This window comes from Poecilia latipinna, unplaced genomic scaffold (assembly GCF_001443285.1).
Source record: "Poecilia latipinna isolate Pla-1442-1.1 unplaced genomic scaffold, P_latipinna-1.0 Scaffold948, whole genome shotgun sequence".
NCBI classification, from domain to species: domain Eukaryota; kingdom Metazoa; phylum Chordata; class Actinopteri; order Cyprinodontiformes; family Poeciliidae; genus Poecilia; species Poecilia latipinna.
This window is the reverse complement of record NW_015113564.1, coordinates 124,519-147,199: the sequence shown is the minus strand read 5'-3', so window position 1 is coordinate 147,199 and position 22,681 is coordinate 124,519. Positions and strand designations below refer to the sequence as shown.

At 38.3% G+C, this 22,681-nt stretch overlaps 2 protein-coding genes across 24 annotated transcripts in view; both read left to right on the top strand.

The window, feature by feature from the left end:
- kiaa1217 (KIAA1217 ortholog) overlaps positions 1-19,607 on the top strand; it is a 104,238-nt gene extending 84,631 nt beyond the window's left edge. For 7 of the 23 annotated variants that reach the window (XM_015049459.1, XM_015049454.1, XM_015049457.1 and 4 more), the window contains 13 exons: positions 1,324-1,466; positions 1,621-1,796; positions 6,631-6,761; positions 7,683-7,830; positions 8,250-8,745; positions 9,908-10,106; positions 10,200-10,465; positions 10,760-10,915; positions 11,199-11,321; positions 14,013-14,093; positions 14,199-15,851; positions 16,362-16,493; positions 18,115-19,607. In XM_015049459.1, coding sequence (XP_014904945.1) covers positions 1,324-1,466; positions 1,621-1,796; positions 6,631-6,761; positions 7,683-7,830; positions 8,250-8,745; positions 9,908-10,106; positions 10,200-10,465; positions 10,760-10,915; positions 11,199-11,321; positions 14,013-14,093; positions 14,199-15,851; positions 16,362-16,493; positions 18,115-18,639 — 4,229 coding nt within the window. In that variant the 3' untranslated portion in view covers positions 18,640-19,607. Of the gene's footprint in view, positions 1-1,323; positions 1,467-1,620; positions 1,797-6,630; positions 6,762-7,682; positions 7,831-8,249; positions 8,746-9,907; positions 10,107-10,199; positions 10,466-10,759; positions 10,916-11,198; positions 11,322-14,012; positions 14,094-14,198; positions 15,852-16,349; positions 16,494-18,114 lie in introns of all 23 variants that reach the window. The other 16 variants (XM_015049460.1, XM_015049456.1, XM_015049458.1 and 13 more) reach the window with 13 other exon arrangements.
- Positions 19,601-22,538, top strand: LOC106957908 (uracil nucleotide/cysteinyl leukotriene receptor). The gene is made up of 2 exons (XM_015049478.1): positions 19,601-20,037; positions 21,355-22,538. The coding sequence occupies exon 2, from the start codon at positions 21,368-21,370 to the stop codon at positions 22,277-22,279; it is 912 nt and encodes a 303-aa protein (XP_014904964.1). The 5' UTR covers positions 19,601-20,037; positions 21,355-21,367; the 3' UTR covers positions 22,280-22,538.
- The last annotated feature ends 143 nt before the right edge of the window (positions 22,539-22,681 follow it).

The following is a 22,681-nucleotide window of genomic DNA, read 5'->3' as shown; positions in this document are numbered from 1 at the left end:
ATTTCTGAAGTTAATGGATTACGTATGCAAAGTAGCTTTTCTTTTACTTTGATATAAAGGTTTTCAAATGATGATTATTCTGTTTTCTATTTAGTGAGCAATTTCCATTTGCAATGCAACCAAATTTGGAAGGATGATTCAACACATACTTGGCTGTTCAGTCTTGAGTCAGTAGTCTCGATTCTCTGTAGGTCATTTGCAGCTCTTCCAAGTACCTTACCCCTAATAAAATGATAACCAAAAGAATAATAGCGTGGCATACATAGCACATTTGTGCATTTTGATGCAATTCCATACATACAAATGATCATATTAGCAACATATTGCCACTGTCTATTGACTACAGTTATGCCCAACTGTGAATTATTTTTGTTAAATTTAGAATTTTATTTGTGCAATATTTAGATTAACAATCAGATTTATATAAATATACACACATACACCTTTAACTAAATGCAGTTTGCAAAGTTTCTACATTACCATTTCAAACTTTCTGTTCAACAAATGTAACAGAAGAATTTCGCCAAACCCTGAAAGGGGCTTAAATTGGAACCACGTGCTTGGGGCAGAGGAGACAAAGCTTTTCAGCAACAAATACTGTAGGTGTGACTAGTGTGAAATAAAGAATGAAATGTGGAAAACTCCTTAAGCAGGGGAGGATCTGTCATGCTGCAGGCCTGTTTCTCTTCCAAAAGCCCCAGTAATCTTCTTTGAATGAATGCTATCATGAACTAAAATAGAAAATTTAAATAAAAATATTCCAGAGTCTGCTAGTAAATTGAAAATGGGTCCTCATTGGGTCTCTCAACAAGATAATGATCCAAGAGAATTGGCCAAATTACCCAGAAATGGTTCACCAGACACTTAATAAATGTTCTTCAATGACTGTTAAAGTCCTCAGGCATGAATCCAATAGAAAACCTGTAGAGCTGAGCTAAAAAAAATTAAATAAATAAATAAAAAATAAAGCATAAGAAAGTATATAGGATTCTAAGTGATCTATATGGTCCAAGCTGTGTGAAATCCCCAAGTTGCCTTTCTGGGAAAAGGGGGTTGTACAAATTGTTAACAGGAGGGGTGCTATTACTTGCAGTATATATGATTTCATGTCGAACAGAATATATATAATCTTCATACAAGCTAACGTATTTAAATGGTTTCGGCTTCCCTTTTATTTCGGGGAAAATATTAAAGAAAATTCCATACGTTGTCGACTTTGTGGCTTATTGGTGCATTTGTGCTCACTTTAAAGGCTAAAAGCTTTGCCTGAAATTCTGAAAATGTTTATAACTTATTCTTTTCTTTTTTTTTTCTTTGCCCCAGCAGTTGGATCTACTACCTTGGCTCCTAAAACCAATTCAGCCCCACCAGACAAGAACTTATCTCCACTCAAAGTGAATCTCATGCAGTTCAGAAAGAATGTTTCTGACCTCAGGATACAACTTCATCAGATGAGACAGCTGCAGGCAAGTACTCCATCTCCTTTTTACCTGATCTGTACTTGTTCTGGTTAAATTTCAGACCTGAACTTGTTTGCACACATCTGAGCATACACGCATCTTAAAGGCTCCTGGCTGGAGTCCTCTCATATCTTGTTTTACTGTGTACATCCCCCTCCAGGTCCAGAACCAGGAGGTTTTACGGGTGCAGCTGAAGCGGGCAGAGCAGGAAATTAGTATTAAACTCACAGAGGCCATGCGGCGGGCGGAAGACCCTGTCCAGAGGCAGAGAGCTCTGGTAGAGGAGGACAGGCACAAGTACTTGGGTCTGGAGGAGCGTGTTCTTGTACAGCTCAGGTAAGGTTATAAAATAAAATTAAACACAATTCACATTTTAATTTCTGATAAGGTTTACATGTTATTTCACGGCATATTAGATGGATCAAATAAAATATTTTCAATTTTTTTTTACTCAATTTTTTTAAGCTCAGCTTTGAAAAAGACTACTTCATGTCATTAAAATATTGCATGTTTAATATTGCAGATCAAGTATAAAGAAAATAATTCACAACACATATATTTTGCTCCTTTAAATAAGAAAAAGGAGCTAAAGTACTTTTAACTTGTTGCTTTTGACCCACTGTCACTGTGAAAAACATTTGAACACAACTGGTTTATGTGTCAGAATGACCCAAATCTAAATCTAATTAAGAATCTGTGGCAAGAATATTGTTGTTTTACTTGCTTGTAATTGCAGCAAAAGATGGTTCTATAAAGTCACAATGCTTTGCAGGTTTTATTTATTTGCTTATTTTAATCTCGTGTATCACTTTCCTTTCTCTTAACAGTTCTCCCTATTTTATATTGTTCACATAAAATCCCATTTAAATTCATTGAAGTTTTTAGTTGTAACGTGGTAAAATGCGCCCAGTAGTTTTGCACCACACCATCTCACTGACATGCTGCACTTTCATAAGCCAGTCAGGATGCTTCGCTCAGCAAATCAGCAACTTCTATAAATCCCAAAGATTAGGTTAAAAACCAGAGGTGACTGAGCCTTTGGGAAAACACCCTCCAGGTTTTAGAACAGCCTGCTATGGCGCATTAGATCTGCTGTATTTTGCTATTTTTAAATCTTCTCTAAAAATCTTTGTCATTGTGTTTTTAAATGGTTGAGCTCCTGCATTATGCCTGATTTCATTGCATTTTCTCATTTTGTGATGCATACTATCACTTTTAACACTATTTTTCACAATAATGTCATTTTTCAATACATTATGTGTGTAGTTCCTCGTCTTCTATTAAGTAATTTGGTCAACTTTTTGTTTTAAATGTGCCTTCTTGTAAAGCTGAGTTTAGTCCAGTTCATAAGACACTTTAACTTGGAACCTGCATGTTTAACTGGCCATAAACTGATTTCAGTAAAGTAGGAAGCATAAACTGGAAATGTTTGAAAAATATTATCAACTAATTCAGTGAAATGAAAATAAAATCACACTCCAGAAAAATCACCATGCTTTAAGGTGTAAACCTAAAATCATGTGCTAAACATGAACAAGAGCTAAAGATACTTCTGCCTTCTGGAGGCTTTTTTTTTACTTTTGCATAGTGTATCTAATTTGAATTCCTTTATGGAAGTCATTAAGAGCACATCTTCAGAGCCGAAGCTGACTCATCCTTGGATGGCACAGAAGTGCATTAGCATACTGGGCAAGGTAGTACTACCTTCCAGAAAGCATCTTTTTCAAGGAACACATGGAAATTTCAGCAAGATAATCTCAAACCAATCCCGGAAAACCTGAATATGCACAAATCTATGATAGAATGTCAAGGTGGCGAAGTAGCTGAGCTGCTGTCCTGTCAGCCATTCAAAATGCAATAACCAAATTTTGCCTTCAGCTCCTAAAACATGTTTTAAAAAAAAAAAACTGATGCAACACAATGAGAACCCTACCACATTATAAACTTTTAGAAGTGCCTTGGTAAATAGCAGTTCAAAATAAGCCCAAATTAAACACACACAAGTTGCATTGTGTCTGCATCAAATGCTTTTACAAGTCTTCAAACAAAAAGCAGACACACCCGTGCAGCTCCAGTCAGTACTGGTCCACTTGTAGGAAATCCCCCAGAAGGTTTCATCCTCCTCAGCTCACCTGAGCCATTCAGTCTTGTACTCTTAAACAAGCCACACCCTCAAAACCCTCTGCAGCTCAGGTTTTTACAGGCAAGCTGTGCCTGTGCTTCTGAGGCTGCAAAGAACAATAGGGTAATTACTGACTACCCTGCTCTTATTTTAATTCACTTGCCTCGTCATGCCAACAGGGATCCCTATTTAAATCCTTTTTATTTGGATGCATTTGCAATGCAAGGACAAAAAGTTCTGTATTTAATCAGCACAGAGCCTTTCAAACTTATTCATAGCTCTTGAACGTTTCCACATTTTATTATGTTGCATCTACAAATCGCAATGTAATTTGTTGGGAATTCTTTTGTCACATAATCTTAATGCAGAAGGAAATTTGTGTTTTGTTTTTTTCTTATAAATATTCAATGCAACCAAAACACCTTGTAGTAACTAGTCCACTTGTGACATGGCGATTCACCTAAATTGACAGATGGGGCAAGCAGAGCAATAATCAGAATAGCAGCCGAAAGGCCTGTGGTTACCCTGGAGGGGCTTCTTAAATTGGGGCAAAACCAATAAGTAGTGGAGAATTCAGGCCTTATTTATAAAAAATATATATAATTTTAAAAAATGACACTTCACTGTTTGGCAAAACAGTTAAGTTAACATATGTGGAGAGAGAAAGTGAAAAATATGTACTCTTGAGTCACTTGTGCAGATATTTTCTTTTATTATAATTTCATATATTTAGTGTGCCAGTGTGTAATTCCATTAACCAGTCAATTTGATGTTGTTACTTAGAAATTTTACTATAAAGGGACAAAGAGTCATTCCATGCAACATGGAACCCTAACATGGATCTGGTCCACGCAGATATATTACAATTACTGTCTTTTAGTAATCTTGTATAATATTTTTCTTTAGTGATCAACTACAGCAGCAGGGCAGCTTGCACTGCTTTGATTTTTGCTTCACTTTTTAGTAGCAAACTGATCAACATTTTCCTGCATTCATTCGTACCACAGTAGACAGAGTTTTGTGAGATTCACAATTTTGTATTTGGGAAGTGTATTTTGATGAACCAACAGAACACCGTCACTGGGTTGTTCATGTTTGTGACGCTAATTTTTAAACAGATGGCGTTGGTTTCACATTTCAGTGCTACAGATTCAGGAGCTTAACCGACATTTATAAGTTCCTCTGAAACATCAGTGTCTCAAATGAACCTCTTTGGATAATTATTTTATCTAGCGTTAATTATACAGTCATATCAATTATTTTGACGGCCATAGTCTGTTCAAATTAAACCAAAATTAGACTTTTTTCCTACATGCAAAAAACTGTGGCTGCAAACCAACCTGAATACAAAACATCTATTGTGACACTTGGTGGCACCAGCCCCATGCTGTATGGATGCTATTCTTTAGCAGGGACAGGGTAGCCAGTCAAAGTTAATGGGAACTTGGATGTAATTAAATACACAGAGAAAACCTGTTAGAGGCTGTAAAAGCCTTGTGACGAGGGTTTTCAGTTGACCAGGACAAAGACCCCCTAAACAAACAATGAAACAGTTCAGATCAAAGCCCCGCCGTGAGTTGGTATTGCCCAGTGAAATTCAAGACCTAAATCCAATTGAGAATCAGTGGCAGGGCTAAAAAAAAAGCTGTTTATATATTCTCTCCATCCAATGTGGCTGGGCTTAAGTCATTATTGCAATAAAATGGACACATATTTAGTCTTTTTGTAAAAGGTGGTTTTACAAAGTGTTGACTTATGGTTTTAAACCCATTTGCACACTGTGCTTTTCAGATTTCTATGTACAATTTAACTTTCACTTTGCATTTTATGCAGTACTTTATTTTGATGTGTCAGGGGAAAAAAATAAAATAAAACCCTTCAAGTTTTTGGTTGCTATTTGAAAAATTGGGGAAAAGTTCAATAGCTATATATTTATCTCATGTATTTTGTTTATTTACTACACTTTCTATCTCTGGACTTACAGTGCCTTGAGAAAGTATTTTGAAAGGCAATGTAAGTCCAATGATAGCAGTTTATAGCTTCTTAAAATAGAACCTGGCAGAAGGACCGGATGGGGTGTCACGCCAATTGTAGGTTAGCAAAATGTGACTTCTGTCACTCTAAATAAGGTGTGGCAATTAGGACTATTTTGCTTCAGGGTTAGTCAGAAACTGCGGTTTGAAACGCTTACAATCTCACTTTTTACTTATTTCTCTCTTAAAAGGTTTTAAAAATAAAGAAAAAAATATATAACTCAAAATGTTGCCAGTGTAATAATTACATTTTACAGGAGAAGGATTAAAGCAAGAAGAAAGAGAAAACTTTTAGGCAAAACCTTGATACAAAAGAGAAATCTGTTTTCCCAGCTACAATTTCCATGACTCCTCTCACCAGCTGGCCTTGGCATAGTCGGGCATTCAACTCACTGTCCCCATTGGGGAGCTCCATAAAAGGGTGTATCTCAAGGGTACGTGACCACAATGAAACACCATTTTAGCAGTTCTCATGCAAACCAACTTGTCACACAATGTTATCGTTCAGCACATTTTCCCCTTGGATTTAGTGCCTTTCTTTAAGAGTTTTCTGAAATGGCTTGGTGAAACATTTTCAATGTGAGGAGTTGCCGTCTCACAAATAAGCCCTCAATCAGTGTGTAAACATTTGCGGTATTGGAGTTGGACTTGGTTAAGTCGGGTCTAAGCAATAATTATAGTGTGGATGTTGCCTTTAATGGTGGGTGATGATTATTGTCAATATTCTGAACATGTTATAGACTCAATTTACTATTTCCTTTTCTAGGAACCATGTAATTACGCTCTCCTCTGTTCCTCTCCTCTAGTGTGAGATAAAATACCGCTCCATGCCCCCTGGTGTTTGCTAAGTGTATATACTACACATTTATTTATTATTTATTTCTGTTTTTTCTGAACTGTACAGCAGAAACTCACAGCACAAAAAGTGTATGAACTATTTAAATGAAAAGAGAAAAAAAAATCTTTTAACTTTTATTATGAAATCAATTATTTATCTTTCTTGCTGTTTCTACAGTGAGCTGGAGCAATATGTAGCATCGCTGCAACCGGATTCAGCAACAACAACCAGGGTGGTGACCTTAAAGGATGTAGAGGAGGGAGCAGTAACTCTGAGGAAGGTGGGAGAGTCTCTGGCTGGCCTCAAAGGTAAGATGATAACAAAACAAAACAAAATACAAAGAGCATTTTAGTTCCCTTTAGCCACATTCTAGCATAAATATTAATCGACAGGTGAGTTTACCAGCAATTGTAGGACTAAAACATTCCCAGGCAGTAGCTGGCAATACCTGACTACCAACTGTAAGTTAGTGTCTGCTGTTTGAAAACCTTTTCAAATTGGACTTTGCTAAATATTAATGATAATAAATTAAAATGAGCAATCATGGAATGAACTGACTTTCTATGCATTATTTGTGATTGGATAACATCTGACATAAACAGGGCTGTCTTAGATGTGCAGAGCATTCATTACTAGTATTGAGTTGAATTGTATGCAACTGAATTTCAGTTGGAGGCGTTTACTTCCCTTTTGTTGCTTGCTGGATTGAATTTCTTTGATTTCCTTTAATTTTATTGAATTGAACCGAACTGATCTAACTGATCCGAAATGAAAGTAAATCAATTTAACCAAGCTGAGCCAGCAGTTGGCAAATCAAGTTCAATTCAACTGAACTGAATACATTTGGACATAATTTAATTTATTTATCTTAAACTTAAATCAACCACAACAAAATAAATGAAGCTTTAATTGAATAAATGAACCTAAGGTAAGTAGAAATAAGTTAATTTAACAGAACTGAACTGAATTGCACTAAACTATAACAAGTGGAGTGACACTGAATTAGTTTAAACTGAATCTAGATGAATTGTCTTAAATTAAATTGAAACGGAATTTAATTGATTCAACAGGAACCAAGTTAAGAAAACATAATCACCATGACAGATGTCATCATGCTAATCTGTAACATTTATATTTTTCTGTGTGCATAGTAAGTAATATTCTTGCAATTAAAAAATAATAATAATTTAAAAAAAAACTTTACATTTTTCGCATGTTTGTTTCCTCAGGAGAGTTCCCAGCCCTGCAAACCAGAATGCGAGCTGTGCTCAGAGTGGAAGTGGAGGCTGTTAAATTTCTGAAGGAAGAGCCTCACAAACTCGACAGCATGCTAAAACGGGTCAAGAGCCTGACCGATACTCTCAGCAGCCTGAGAAGGTAGGAGGAAAATGCAGCTGACGTAGGAATGAGGTGAACAGGTGCTCCTGGAGTATGCTGTGAGTGTGGGAGGGGGCAATTCAAGATTAAATCAAAAAGACCTCAGCAGAGCTCCTCGCAGAAGTCTGATGTGTGGAGATTGTGCTGTTTGATTATACTGCCTCCGTGCCATCAAAGAGGTCACTCTGTGTGAATCCAGGATTCAGCTAGATTTCCTTTCAGCACCTTCACTGAACCAATAAGCGAATTAACTTAGTGGACATTGTAGCACCTCATTTCCATTTTAATATGTCACATGTACCAAGCTCAGTCTTGGCTTTTCGCTCACCCATGAGTTGTAAAAAAAGAAAATCTTCACACATTTTTTTATTTTGTATTGTTTTTAACATCAGTTCAAATACCATTTCCTTCCTCTGCAGATATGCAACCGAGGGGTCTCAGAAAGGCATAGATATTTCCACCAATGCCTCAGTAGGTGTCAACCACAAACCAGCTGCAGAAACCGCTGTAGAAGCTCCATCAACATCAGTTCAGCTCACCTCCTCCTCAGCTCCACCAGAGGCACAGAGCTCCACCGTAAGATCGGAGGTGATGCCCTCCTCCCCAGTGGTCATCCATCATGTCCAGAGTTCTCCAGTTCACATGCAGCAGTCCCAGCAATCTGCAGCCCTCATAGCTCAGCCCAGTCCTCCCCTCACCCCAAGCCCTACTCAGATTCCCAGTCCTAACCTGAGTAAGCCTCAAGACCGGGAATCTCCTAAAGGGTCGGTCTCAGATCCACCAAGTCCTGCCCGCCTCAAGAAGATTCATGGGAATCTGGTGAACAATGGCAACAGCGCTCCTCATCAGGATCTTGTAATAGAGGAGCTCCAGAACACCAAGGAGAAAAGCAAAAACAGAGTTATGTCCATTGAGGTATGTTTAACTGTTTCCCATATTTTACAGTTTACAACCCTTGAACCTTTACACATTTTGTCACATAATAGTCGCAACCTCGGTAGTATTTCATAGTGATTTTATATGTCTGACCAACATCAAGTAGTGCATACTTGTAAAACAGAAGAAAAGGAGTAGATGATTTTCAATTTTGAATTGTTTTGGTTTAATTTCTATCACTCAAAAACGCCTAGATCTAGTGCAACCAAATGTCCAGCTGTGTGCATTTAATTTCATCATGAATACAGCTGTTCTTTGAAGACCTTGAATGTTTCTTAGAGAATATTGATAAGACCAAGGGACACAACAGACACATCAGAAATAATGTTGTGGATATTTTAAATCAGGATAAGCAGGGTTTCCCCTGGTCTATTATAAGCCTGGCAGGCAACCAGGCTTTACTTGCGCCCCCACCAGGCTTGATAAAAATATTTGGACACTTTAGTTAGGATGAAACCACTATCATTTATTATAATTGTAATTCTTTATGTTTACCTTTTTTTTCTCATATGTTCATCTTCATAGATGATGTTTAGGTATTGTTAATAATGTCTTTCAATTGCCTAGTCATATTTTTAAATTTCCTCTGAACTTTAAACATGCTTTATTCCACTTTGAACCCCTCGCAATAAACAGCCCAGAATGGTAACTGTGCCAGCTGTAGAACTACAAATCAAGAGGGACAATCTGTCATTTTGAGCAACAGCGAATTTGTGGGAGAAGCAGCTCTAGTGAGATGAGATTAAAACTGATTATGGTTCAGTACAAAAAGAAAAGCTGAATCCAAGTCTATGGACCATTTATCATTTTTTTCCACTTTACAATTATGCACTGCTTTGTCTTGGTTAGTTGCATTAAAATACATTGAAGTTTGTCCTTGTAAAATGACAAAAAGTACAAAAAACGTTTAAGAGGGTGTAATACTTTTGCAGACAGCTTTATCTAGCTGTCTATTTACCTAGCTGTCTTATTTTTTATGTCTAGCCACCCAGAAGTTTAGAATCTAAGCAGCTGACCAGTTAGCTGGTCGTAATTGCACTTTATGCACTGCAGAAAGTGCAATTAAATTGGCAATTGTCTTCCACTTTATGCAGTCTCTAAAAAATTTAGAGACTTTTTATCTTCTGTCTTTTTCTTGTAGGCAGCTGAGAAGGAATGGGAAGAGAAAAGGCAGAATATGGGTCATTATAATGGCAAAGAGTTTGAGAAGATCCTTCAAGAGGCTCAGGCCAACATGATGAAGGGAATTCCAAGCTTAGAGGTAGAGGAAAGCCAAATACTGCCCTCTGCTGGCATAGTAGAACATAGAGACATTCCCAGCCCTTTTGAGTCACCATCAGGTACAAATAAAACATACATTCAACTTCCTTGAGTCATTTTATGTATAATAACACTTTACTTACCACTGTTTGCTTGAATAATGTGTTTTGCAGAGGAGACTCTAGTAGACAAACCCTCCAAAAAGGGGTCTGATAAACTTCCGAAGCCTTTATTGGAGAAATCTATCAAGCCAGCATCTTCAAAAACTGCCATTAAATCAGCAGCCACTGACAATTTGACCAGACAGGGGTCTGACAAATCAAACAAGTCCCCACCACCGCCACCTCCAAGAAAAACCTTCTCCAGCTCAAACTCAGGCATGACTACAACACGTTCTGGAGAGGTGGTCTATACTCGGAAGGAAAGCATCTCAGCACAGGTCGGTCACATTGATGTCATATCAAATTACTGAAGATAGATATACAGGTTTCCTGGCTGTACAACCTGTTGATATATCCACTTTAAGTGATAAACCCACTTTAAACTCTGTATCGATTCATTTAAAAGTACATAACATGCCCTCTTCAATTTTTCGTCATTGTAATACATCATGTTTCTTTGTACTATTAGCTTAGTGACACTTAACAAATACTTGCTGCATGTAAGTCCATCCATTGTCTATATCAATTATGCTGCATAATGTGAAGTAGTTTGATTCACTGATTTTTCACAGGAGGTTGAGGAAGATGCTCCTCCTCCATCCCCTCAGTTCAAGCCCACAAAGGCTACTCCGGAGACCAAGCCGAAGCCCATCACACCCCCTCCTGTCACTGCTTCTGTTAACAGAGAAGAGGAGGATGAAGGGGACAAGATCATGGCGGAGCTTCAGGTTAGATGCATGTGAACACTCACACATGTCCTGGCAAACATATGGGCAGGGTTTATTGATTTCTGCTTACTGGGTGCCTTTTGCTTATCGCTTCTTCCTGCGGTCGTTGATTTTATTGGAAGTGGCAACGGCTGGGTGCTAACGGGTGCCAAAACAAAGGATCCTCCTTGTCACCTGACAACAGTTGGTACAGCTGTGGCTGTGGTCCCATAAGTCTTTATCCCACCCTAAAAAATCTTTATCCCCACCCCCCGTATCCCTTTGACTTGTCTCCAACCTTCAGGTTTTCCAGAAGTGCACAGTTAAGGATCTAGGGATAAAAAATTTGGTTGAGCCCACCAATCGAATTGAACCCCAAATCAAAGAACTAAGACCAGGGAATTTGTTGCCCCACAAAGAGAAAAAGGTAACACATGTGCCGCCGTGCAGCTGCCCAACTAACCGCCTCCCTCCACCAGCTGTGTGATGCACTAATTGCCTGTTGTTTCCTAACACTTCTACAACCCCTGTGCTCCCGCTTTGGCTTGAGAGAAACCTATAGCAGCTGTCTCCACCAAACTCCTTTCCTTGCTGGCTTGGTTCCTTCCCTTGTTTGATTCTGCTGGATTCCACAGCTTTGGTTTCTTTCAGGATTAAGTCTGCATAAAATTGAGCTGGTGTGTCTTTTGTATGACCTGTTTCAAGATTTAACTACCACTTGTCTTTTCTTCCAAATGAATAAAGACCTGTAATGTACTTTGTATGTTATGGGCAATTAAATTGTCTTGTGTCTTTCTTTTACTGGCATTTTTTCACAGAAAAATTAAGTATATAAAAAAGGAACTTACAGATTGACGCTTCAGAAAACTTACATTTGTAGACACAATGTGTTTTTGCAGACTTGGTTCACCAGAGGTCAATCTGGCCACTTTGCATGCTCCTGTCCCCCACTTATTTTCTGAGATATTATTTCCCAATCTCTCTGTCTTTGCACAACTTCACCTCAATTTGCTTTTTCAAGTTTCACACATTTATCCAATCCAGCTGCAACTATATCGTTTGTTATTCTGACAAAACTCTTTCTGAGGAATATGGATGTGTTCAAACATATATTTAAAGAGTTAATTGTGTGAAGTTATTTGTTTATCTTTAGCAGAAAGACATCATATCACCATCAGCTTTTTGCAAATGAAATAAGTCCTAAGAGTACTGGAAGGCTAACAAGCAAGTCAGACAGAGAACAAATAATCAGTGAAACCATGGCAACATATGCAGGAGTACAGAAAAAACAAGTTATAAGTCATCATTAAAGGCAGACAGAGTGGATTTAAAATTTTAAGTTTAATTGATAGATTAGACCCACACCAAATGCAAAATATGATTACTTGATTACTTATGCTGCCTAACATTGCATTTATTAATGTAAAGAACTTGGTGTTGTCAGTGAAGCCCTCAACCAGTTTGTCTAGTTTGGTAGGAAATGTGTGAGTGGCCAATACAAAGGAAAACACAGCTGTTATTAGCAGCAAGGTATTTCCCCCCTATTTTATAGTAACTATTGATAAGCACAACAGGCTATAAACTTTTTGATCAGCAACACTAAGCCTAAATTCAACATGCTCACATAAAACAGATGTCTCTAAAAGTGTTATAGATAGACTTGGCCCTGGATATGGCCCTACACCGGCCTGATGAGGCCTGGAAATATTGCAAACCTGTTTTCTTTTGTTAAATTTTACAGTAAGAGTCAAAGATTAGACCAATATGCAAAGAGCAGGTGCAGGCATGGTGTAGTGTTAAATTACATAAGTCCTCCCATGTTATTCAATGACAAACAGACCATCTACATCTTGATAGTTCATTTGTTTGCTTTTCCAGATTGGTGATAAGGACTGATAAATTATCAGATCATCACCTGATGAGGCAGACTGACATACTGCTCTTTGGATTAGTTTGTTGGCTTCCTACTCATAGGATTAATTTACTTTTCCAAATAGCTACTGGTAATATGTTATCTTTGCATCACAAGAAAGGTAATTGTGACCAATGATAACTTTATAGGATCACACTTTAAACAAATCCTAACTAACTGTTTAAGTGATTTTTGTAAAACACAAATGTTAGTGTGGCGTAGGATGAGTGTAAGCATGTGTTTGTAAACTTTGAACAACCTTTGGTAATGTTTCTGAAATGACATCAAAACATCTTATAAAACATTAGTTACACTCTATAACTAAGTGCCATTAATAAATTTGGACAATAAAATGTTTATGTTCCAAAGTCAAAACGTTTCTGAAATAAGGATTTTATTATTAATCTATAACCTCAGATCACAATAAGTTACATACCCAACTGGTTTTCAAATGAACAGTCTCTATTTTTAGTTGTGGTTTTATTTAAATTTGGAGAGTATTGTTAACAACTAAATCTTAGAAGCAACGGATTATATAAAAGTTCAACATTGGTTTGTATTACATTGAGCACAGCTGACAGAATCACAATCATTTTGCCAATGACAAAGCAAAATGATTGCAAAGTATTAGAAGGAAAAAAAAAATCTGATTCAACTTAGTTTCTGGGAGAGACCAAACTGTTGTTGATTACTTAAAACATGATAGACAGGATTGTGAGTTGCCAGCAATTTGGAATGGTAAAAAGTCATTCCATTATGACTTTAAAGAAGTCATCACTCACTCACTTCTACGTGTACAGATCTATTCTGTTTGGTGATAAAGGGCACAGAAATTTAGCATTTTTTACAAGTATCTCTGAAAGTTCTAGAAGTTAGTGTCTCTTCACCAGCGTTTTATCCTTCTGTTTTTTTTTTTTTTTTACTAATATTGTGCGAAGTACAGTAAGAACAGTTAACATTATTTCCCTCTTCTTTATAATAAAACTGTAAAAAATAGAGACTGTTCATTTCTATCTACATGATGACAACCAAATCAAATTAGCACTCCCCTCCTCTGTATAAAAGAAGCAAATTCAGAAAGACATTGTAATATCTTGTTACTGACCCATGGAAGATAAATAATATTGTTTTTTGATATAGAGGTGATCTGTTGCAACCTGGTACACCAGTTGCACAGTAATATTATTCCCTCACACATTGTCCTAGCAGAGCTCAGAACCAAGTCGAGAGGATAAAGATCCTGACACAGATGAAAATGGAAACACAACTACAAGACAAAGCCCTGGGGTACGTACAACTGTTTGTACCTAACACTCTGTCAATTCATTCAATATTCATTCTAGAGTTTAAGGATTTGAGAGTAATACTACATTCTAAATGTCCCGTTGACAGGTCATATATTATGTGACTGGCCAGATTCCTAAAGATCAACCACCCCCATCAGGCCTGGAAGACACCCCAGAACACAGGGAGCCCTCACAGCCTCTATCACAGGTGTCAAATGTCAATGCTAATGACAATTCTCCAAGCCAGCAACAGCAGATGCTGCAGATGCAGATGCCTCCACAACCAAAATCACCTCCACCTGTTACACCCCCACCGATATCACCTAAACCCACTGGACTCAATGGATTCAAACTGCCACAAAAGCAAGTTAAGCGTGCTGAATCCTTGAAGACTAGCGCAGAAGTACAGAAGGAAAAGAAACTCAACAAAACAAACACTGAAAAGAAAACCAAACAGGCCTCGGAGCATGTTTCCTCATTTAAAAATACAAAGCCTCAGCAAATATTACCCACAACCAGCAATCCTGTAAAAGAGGTACCTAAAGTTCAGCGACTCGGAAAGACTGCAAGTAAGAAACGTGATTTGACTCTAGATAATTTTGATGATGGTGATCATGGAGCCAGTCTTAGCCCTGACTTACCTGGAGAGGAAGCTCCCCCGCCACCAGACATTGCATTTATGATCACTAACAAAAAGATTCAGCCGCTTTCTTGTGGCGAGTACCAAGAACTGGTCAGCGCCAAGAAGGGTAGTGTCCAGACAGTTACAGTTGGCAGTGCATCAAACAAAGCTAACACCACAGTCGATCCCACTATGCCACAAGACAATGGCTTCAACAAGAAGCCTGTCATCATCATTTTTGATGAGCCAATGGATATCCGCTCAGCTTACAAGCGACTGTCCACCATATTTGAATGTGAAGAAGAACTGGAGAGAATGCTTGCAGAAGAACGCATAGATGAAGAAAGTGAGGAGTCCGACACTGAAAGAAGCACTGGGTTGCAAGTAAGAGCTGGTGGTGCAGAAATCGCTGATGGTGAAAAGATCATCTCCACACAGAGTACTGCGGAGCACACAGGGTCATCATCCTCATCTTCATCTTCAATATCTGAACTAATGGACAGTGGAATGAACACAGAGACAAATGGAGATGCCAAGCAAGATGGAAAGAAGAAGTTTAAATTTAAGTTCCCAAAGAAACAGCTAGCAGCACTGACACAAGCAATTCGCACAGGCACCAAGTCTGGAAAGAAAACCTTACAAGTGGTGGTGTATGAAGACGAGGAAGAATTCGATGGTACGGTTCGGCAGCACAGGGAAGCAAAGAGATTTGAGATCACTCGCTCAAAATCCTTCGCAGAGGGCACCAAGGGATCAGTGTCTACCACACAAACAGACCAGAACTCAGATGCCCTTTGCAGAACCAATGAGATTCGGAAGAATGCCTACAAGACTCTGGACAGTCTTGAACAAACCATCAAACAGCTGGAAACAACTATTAATGAAATGGGACCATGCTCCCCGGAGGAGTCAGTCAGCACCGAAGACACCAAGGCAAGAACTGGGAAAGAATCTGATGTGGTTGGGTTGAAGAGGTCTTCCTCTCTCCCTACCTCTAGAGCGCATGGGCCTAAAGTATCCAGTAAAAGCTTGCTGCAGAAGAAGACAAAACCTCAGCTCCTTCCTCGCCCTGTTGTCACCCCTTCTTCCACCAGCACCTCCACCACAGTCCTCAGTGTACCCACCAGCATACAACAGGTCTCTCTCTAGCTATTGTTGCTCCAGGAGAGTTTGGGTCCTTCTATTTCACTTTTCAACCTACCTTCACTCCAACCCTAACCACTGAAACTACAAAGTCATTAATCCACTCCACAGGTGCTCAAAAATGTTGAAAGTAACCCTGGTGGCTCTCTGCCACTGTGAAATCATGGTGACATGATCGGGGTGGCATTTTGTTGGGTGCCTGACTACCATCTTTCTCCTGCAGTTCATTGCTAAAACTCTGAGGTTTTCAGCAAGTGGTGCACTGATCATCAGAGACTTTGTCGCGATGGTCGTTACTTACTTATTCTCAACTGCATGCACTATGTATACTGCCTTTGAGGTTTATGGTCCTTCTGGATGCATGGTCTTTTACTGGTGTTGATTTTTTGAGGTGTTGAACTTTTTTCCTGTGTTTTGACTTCTCATACTTCCTGTTTTGGTCTGTTTTTTTTTCTACCTTTTGTTTTATTTCTTGTTTTGTTTTTCGTTTGGATCCCCTTGCAGAACTCCAGTGCCGCTTCCCCTACTAGTCGGATGCCGGTCCCTTTGTCTGCGAAGTCCAGACAGTCGCCGGCTACAACTGACAAAACTGGAAAACAGCAAAAACTGCAGGACGCTCAGAGGCAATTTCGACAGGTAGTTTTACTGTAGGGTTTTACCGGAGACTAGCAGAATTAAGGTCATGCCTTACTGAAAGCATGGAGCATATATATGAGGGGGGAAAAAAAGACTACCAAAGCCGTGAGATCTCACTAGTGAAAAAATAAAAATAAAAAATGAAAGCCACAATGGTGGCAACTGTGGATCTGTTCTTGTTTCTCTCGAATCTGCAAAGACGCAAAGGCATGTTTGACTGTTGACTGTTACCCCATAACATCACTGTACTGTATGCTTCTGCATGTCCACACTGCTCATGGTTTTCACTGTGTTGGTGGTTATACAAAAACAAAATGGAGAAAGGCAAAGAAAAGTGGATTCCTGTCTTATCATCATCTGAGTTGTCATCACACCTCCAGTTCTCCATCACAGCTGAGTTCCTTAACAGTGTCGCCAAATCCTAATATCCTTCTGGCAATGTTCAACCACAGGTTTAACTTTTTTTTGTTGTTGTTTGGCTCCTCTCTTCTTATATTCCAACTCTGCTCAAACCCGACATCGCTGCTCAGCTTCCTTAACCCCACGGTGATGCATTTTCTTGCCGTCAGGACCTTGGCATAACCTACTGACATTGCACCATCTGTTCAGTGGAGTACAAATCCACATTTGTCCTCTCTGCTGCCACTCCTTCTAACTTCTAACACTTTTTCCCTATTCACTCTAGATCCTTGAGTGTTTCTTTGCCTTCTCAATTTTATTCAACAGCCTCTCACAATACCTAACAATCCCTCTAACACAGAGACGCTCCTGTCTGGCATCATGCTGTCTAATTTTTACAGTGTTTTCTTTTTCGGTAACATGTCTCTCACTTCTATAATTTAAAAAAAAAAAAAACTGAACTTCTGTGTACAGCATCCAAAATAAGTATTAAGCACTTCATACATTTTCTCAGTTGTATTTCTCTCTCTCCCATTGCCGTCTGCATTACAGTGAATGTGAAGAAGCCTCAAAGGCTTTGTACTAGTATAGCGCCTTATCAAGTCCAAAGGCCCCCAAAGCAATTCCACTAGTCATTTATCCATTCACGCAGACACGCAACTGAAGACACTTTGTTGTGTCCTGTGTTGTAAAGTCATTTGAAAATCTCTTAAAAGAACAGAATGCAGAGAAGAACTTGTGACCTCGTCCATCTTGTTTCTCTGTGCAAAAAACACCTTGAAGTTATCAGTATCAACAGTCCTTTATAAGTATTTAATTAATTTAAGTTAGTATGTTTAATAGTTCTATCTTGTGTAATTATCTTTTATATAACAAAAAAAAAACATTATTTATGGGCTTGCTTGTTTTGATTTCTTTGCGTATGTTGATTGCCTGAGTTGTTCCTGACGACTGGTGTGCATTTCAAGTTGACAGGCCCAATAGACATATATTGACTGAGATAAATGTTGTGTGTTCAATTCTTATTTTCTTTGCTGTATGTTTTTGGTATCTTTTAGTTTGCCTTATTGATGTTATTGTTTGTGCAGCCATATTGTTTGTCCATGTGAATAACCTTTAGTTTGTGTTTTTTTTAACGTCGCCTTGCCTTTTACATGTGTTGTGTGACCAGTTTTCTTTTTTTTTTTTGACAACCAGTATCTGTTTTGGCATCTGTTTGCAGGCTAATGGAAGTGCTAAAAGAGTGGGAGGGGATCATAAAACTGCTCCCCCTACTATACCCGTCTCTAAAATCCCTGCTTTTTATCCTAGCTCTGCTAAAGGCAGCTCCCAGTCTGCGCTAAACTCAGATGCTACTAATCCCATTAACCCGTCTTCTTCCGCTCCTCCTTCTGCGACAAAGTCCTCTCACACCCCCCGTTCCGGTTCCCTACCCTCATCCCATATCCCCTCACTGTCTAACGGATCCCTCAAACTCCCTGCACCTTCACAACACACAGGTAAAGCTCTCTCGTTCTCCTCACAGACTCAGAATGGTCGAGTGCTGTCCTCCTCCTCCTCTTCATTCTCCTCCTCCTCCTCCTCCTCCTCCTTCTCCCCCTCCCCTCTGTCTCCCACACCGTTGGGGCCAGGTGGAAAGAGCATCCGCACCATACACACCCCCAGCTTCACCAGCTACAGATCTCACAACGGCAGCAGCAGCAAATCCTCCATCCCAACAACTACAGCAGCTAAGGACACAACTTAGCCACATTATCGCCAAGCGTGCTTTACAGCACAGCAGGTAGAACTGAATATATTCCATGTAATACTTTTTGTTGCTTTTTCTGTTATTTGAACTTTTTTTTATCATTTGAAAGTATTATTAAATTAATGCTCTCACTCTGTTTATATTTTGACACTGGCATTTGCGCACTGTTTATTTCTTTTCAGCTCCTTTCCTTTTCTTTCAGTTCACTTTTAGATTTAAACAACACTTGTATGGATTCATATTCTGCATCAGAGGTGAACCCTATGACTTATGTTGTAATTTTGTTTTTAATGACTCTTTCACATAACTGTAGATTGATTTTGTAGTTGAATTGAAAGTTTTTAATTGTGGTGAAAATCTATATTTTTTTGCAGTAGTTATGAATAGGGAATATATAGTTAATTTGCAATCAACATATCATATAAATTCTTTTAATTTTGGGAAAAAGAGAAATATATTAAGTAGTATATTTAATCCTCTATATTTCTTACATTCAAGACAAAATGTAAAAGCCTTTAATGAATTTATACAGAATTTATGATGAAAACTCACGATTAACTTAGTTTTCAAGAGTATTTTCTTATTTTTCACCGTCATGAACTGCCAAATTCTTTAACAGATAGCAGCTGTTCTCATCATTAACGCAAGTTTTTGTCTTATTGTGCCTATTTGCCAAAGTGGTTGTATACTGACTTGCTTCATGCCTAACTACAATCATCTACTTTTGGAAAATTTACTTGGCTCTTCTTGGTGTGACGGCTGACATCAGTGGTCAAAAGTTGTGCTAACATGTATTGTTGCTGTTCATGTGATCTGTACTGAAAACAAAGTCAACGAGATGTAGATACCAGTAAATGCTTCTACTAAGAAAATAAGTAGTGTTTTTTTTTTTTTTTTTTTTAACATACCAAAGTTTATTTGTATGCATGCCTTTGAAATATTTTAGGAAAGTAATGTAAAAGAGAAAAAAATATGTTTGCACAAGTAGATTTTGTAAATATTTTGGTTTTCTTCCTCTTTTTTTGTAAAGCTTTAAGTCATGACATAAATGAACAATGTGCTTAAAGGCAAACGTTTGGTGGAGTAGCAAACACAAATAAAGACCTGCATGCTTCTAGTGCACTGAATTTATTAGTTTTTTTTTTTATACATGTTTTCTGTCTTGCTTCATGCATCACATGGAAATGTGTGTACATGTGGGTAAACCTGTGTGTGTGGGTGTGTGTGTGCGTGTGCTTGTGTGTGTGAGTTTGTGTGTAAACATAATGGTTAACACGCCACAAACCATTTTTGTAGACTTCTCACTTCTGCTTGACGATCAGTTTTCCTGTAACACACTGAAGTCTTCCACTCTTAGTGAGCATATTTTAGAACGCGGTCCAACTACAACTGCAGGTAAGATTACTGGAGACTTTAAATTTAATCTAAAGAATATTTGCATATTTGCTACTTTTTCTGTACTTATTTCTGCTATACAGTTGTTTGAAGGCTGTACCTTGTGATTAATAACCTTCACACATTTAACCAGGTCATATACAATTAGACTGCTAGAAAATATTTGATATTTAAATTATCTTGACAGTTAACATCACCCTTTAATCACAGTAACTCTCAGGAAGGCAAACGACAAAAGTAAAAGTTGTAGGTTATATAAAGAGGAAACCGATGAGTTCCTTCTTTCTTGACAAGTGACCTTTTGATAGTTGTCATTATCTTCATACATTTTATTGCCAGAAACATTTAGATGCTTGATTTTATACATATGTGTGAACCTTAGTTAACATATGTGTTATCTAGAAACAACCAATCAGAGCCATGAGAAGGGTCTTAGTGCAGATTAATTTTATTAAGACGTAATCCTCCCTTCACCAAATTATACACGTAGCATACACAGTGCAATCAGGTAAATCTCATTCTCTTGGCAACTAGACTCTGTCTTGCTCATTGCATTGCAACACAGAGAGGTATGACTCCTCATTTCAGAGAACCTGTCTCCGCTGCTTTGGAGTCCATTGGTGCTGTGACTTAAACCAAACTTTTCAGTCGACATTTGTGTAGCACTTGCTGTTGTAAGATGTGGAAGCATCTGTTCTACACTGTTCCTCAGCTAATATGAAGCTTGCATGAAGTATGGAGGTTTGCGACTTGAATCTGCAGACAGCTTATGACTTCTCAGCAATGCTCAGTGATTAATGTGACCAAGTTCCTTTTATTGATAATTGCTTCCTTTTTGCTATGCTGCTAACAATTATCAATGGACTAACTGTATAGATGGCATGTCAAGTACATCCTGGAGTTTACTAAGCTCCTGAAAGTGACCCATTTTATTCACAAATACTTGTATAGATAACCATAGAAATAATTGGAACGCCCGGATTCAGTAACTCGGAGGGGCATCTCAATACTTTTGGCAACTTAAAGGAAGTTAAAGTCTGGGGTACAGAGAATAAGAACCTAATATGCAGCCCATTGAGCATATTAAAACTAAAAAGCAAATATTTTTGTAGTAAAAGTTTTTTTTTTATTATTATTTTTCTCATTCAATGTTCTAATATTTTGAGAAACATTTTTTTCCCCATTATCTGTAGCCATAATCACAAAAAAACAACAAAAATAAACACCTTATAGGCTTTTATTTTATTAAGACAAACCTTTAAGATGTGATAATTTGTGATGATCACTGACCACATATTATGCTTTACCCTGCACTAGACTGGTCCTTGCCATGACACAGGAAAATACTACCACGGGGAATGAGACCAACAGATTACCTCCGTGGGATATTATCCTCGCCGTGTTTTACATGTTGATCTTCATCATTGCTGTGCCTGGGAACTCCTTGGCGTTGTGGGCATTCTGTCATCAGAAGGGCAATTCACCCTCCAAGGTCTTCCTGAGAAATCTGGCTATTGCAGACATCTGCTATGTCCTTATTTTACCTATGCGCATAGTTTACCACCTGTCTGGCAGCCACTGGCCCTTTGGAGTAATCCTCTGTCGGCTGTCAGGATTTCTATTTTACCTGAACATGTACTGTAGCCTCTACCTGATGAGTTTCATCAGCCTGGACAGATTGCTAGCTGTGACTTTACCTCTAAGGTCCCAGGTGGTAAGGAAGCCTTTGCATGCACATATAGGCGTGACCATACTGTGGGTGATAGTGATTGTGTCTATGATTCCAACACTTTTCTCACAAAAACACCAAGGCAACTCGGCTAACAACTGCAGCATGTTGTACCTTGAAAAAAAATCAGCCCAAGCTATGATCTCCACCATAGTTGCTTTTTTTATTCCCTTCACCACCATAGTTATCACCTCCCTAGTGATTCTTCTAAAACTGAGGAACCTGAAACAACAAGAAGAGCGTCCAGTGAAAGACAAAGCTATGAAAATGATCGTACTCGTTGTGCTAAACTTCATGTTTGCATTTGTTCCCTATCACGTGTGCAGGGTGATATACAGTCAAAGTAAAGCTGAGGGGTTGGAGTCACTGTCATTGAAAAGAGCCAATCAGATCACATCTGCACTGAGTTTCATCAGCAGCGTACTGGACCCCGTCATGTATTTCTTCTTGAACCGAGCTTACAGGAATACATTTCTTCATCTGTTCTTTAAAACTCGGAGACCTTCTCTGTAAGCATCAAAGTAAAATTCTTACTGAATGACTGTCTTATAGTTGGACATTTTACAGATTGGAAGGTCTTGTAATTATGATTTAACACATCAAAGAGAACTTTGGAGAAATATTTTTATTTTTCATATCTGTACAGCATTTACTAGAATGTAAAGAGTTTAATATGCTTTTTTTGTGGTACTTTTGACTGATGTTAAATGAAATGGATAAGTCTCTTTACATTCAACAGTCAGAGTGTATCTTCAAACCTCATAGTGTAAAACAAAAAATTTAAGAAAATGAAACTGTGACATGCTTATGGTCTTTCTAAGGAACTTAAAGCTCTGCCTACTCTCTTAGCTTTAGATTGTATTCAAAAGGTTTTCTCGCCTTCAAATGTTCTATTGTCTTATAGCAACCACCAAC

Bases quoted from the DNA above. Each gene is read 5' to 3' on its own strand.
- LOC106957908 (XM_015049478.1), top strand. From the start codon at position 21,368: ATGACACAGGAAAATACTACCACGGGGAATGAGACCAACAGATTACCT.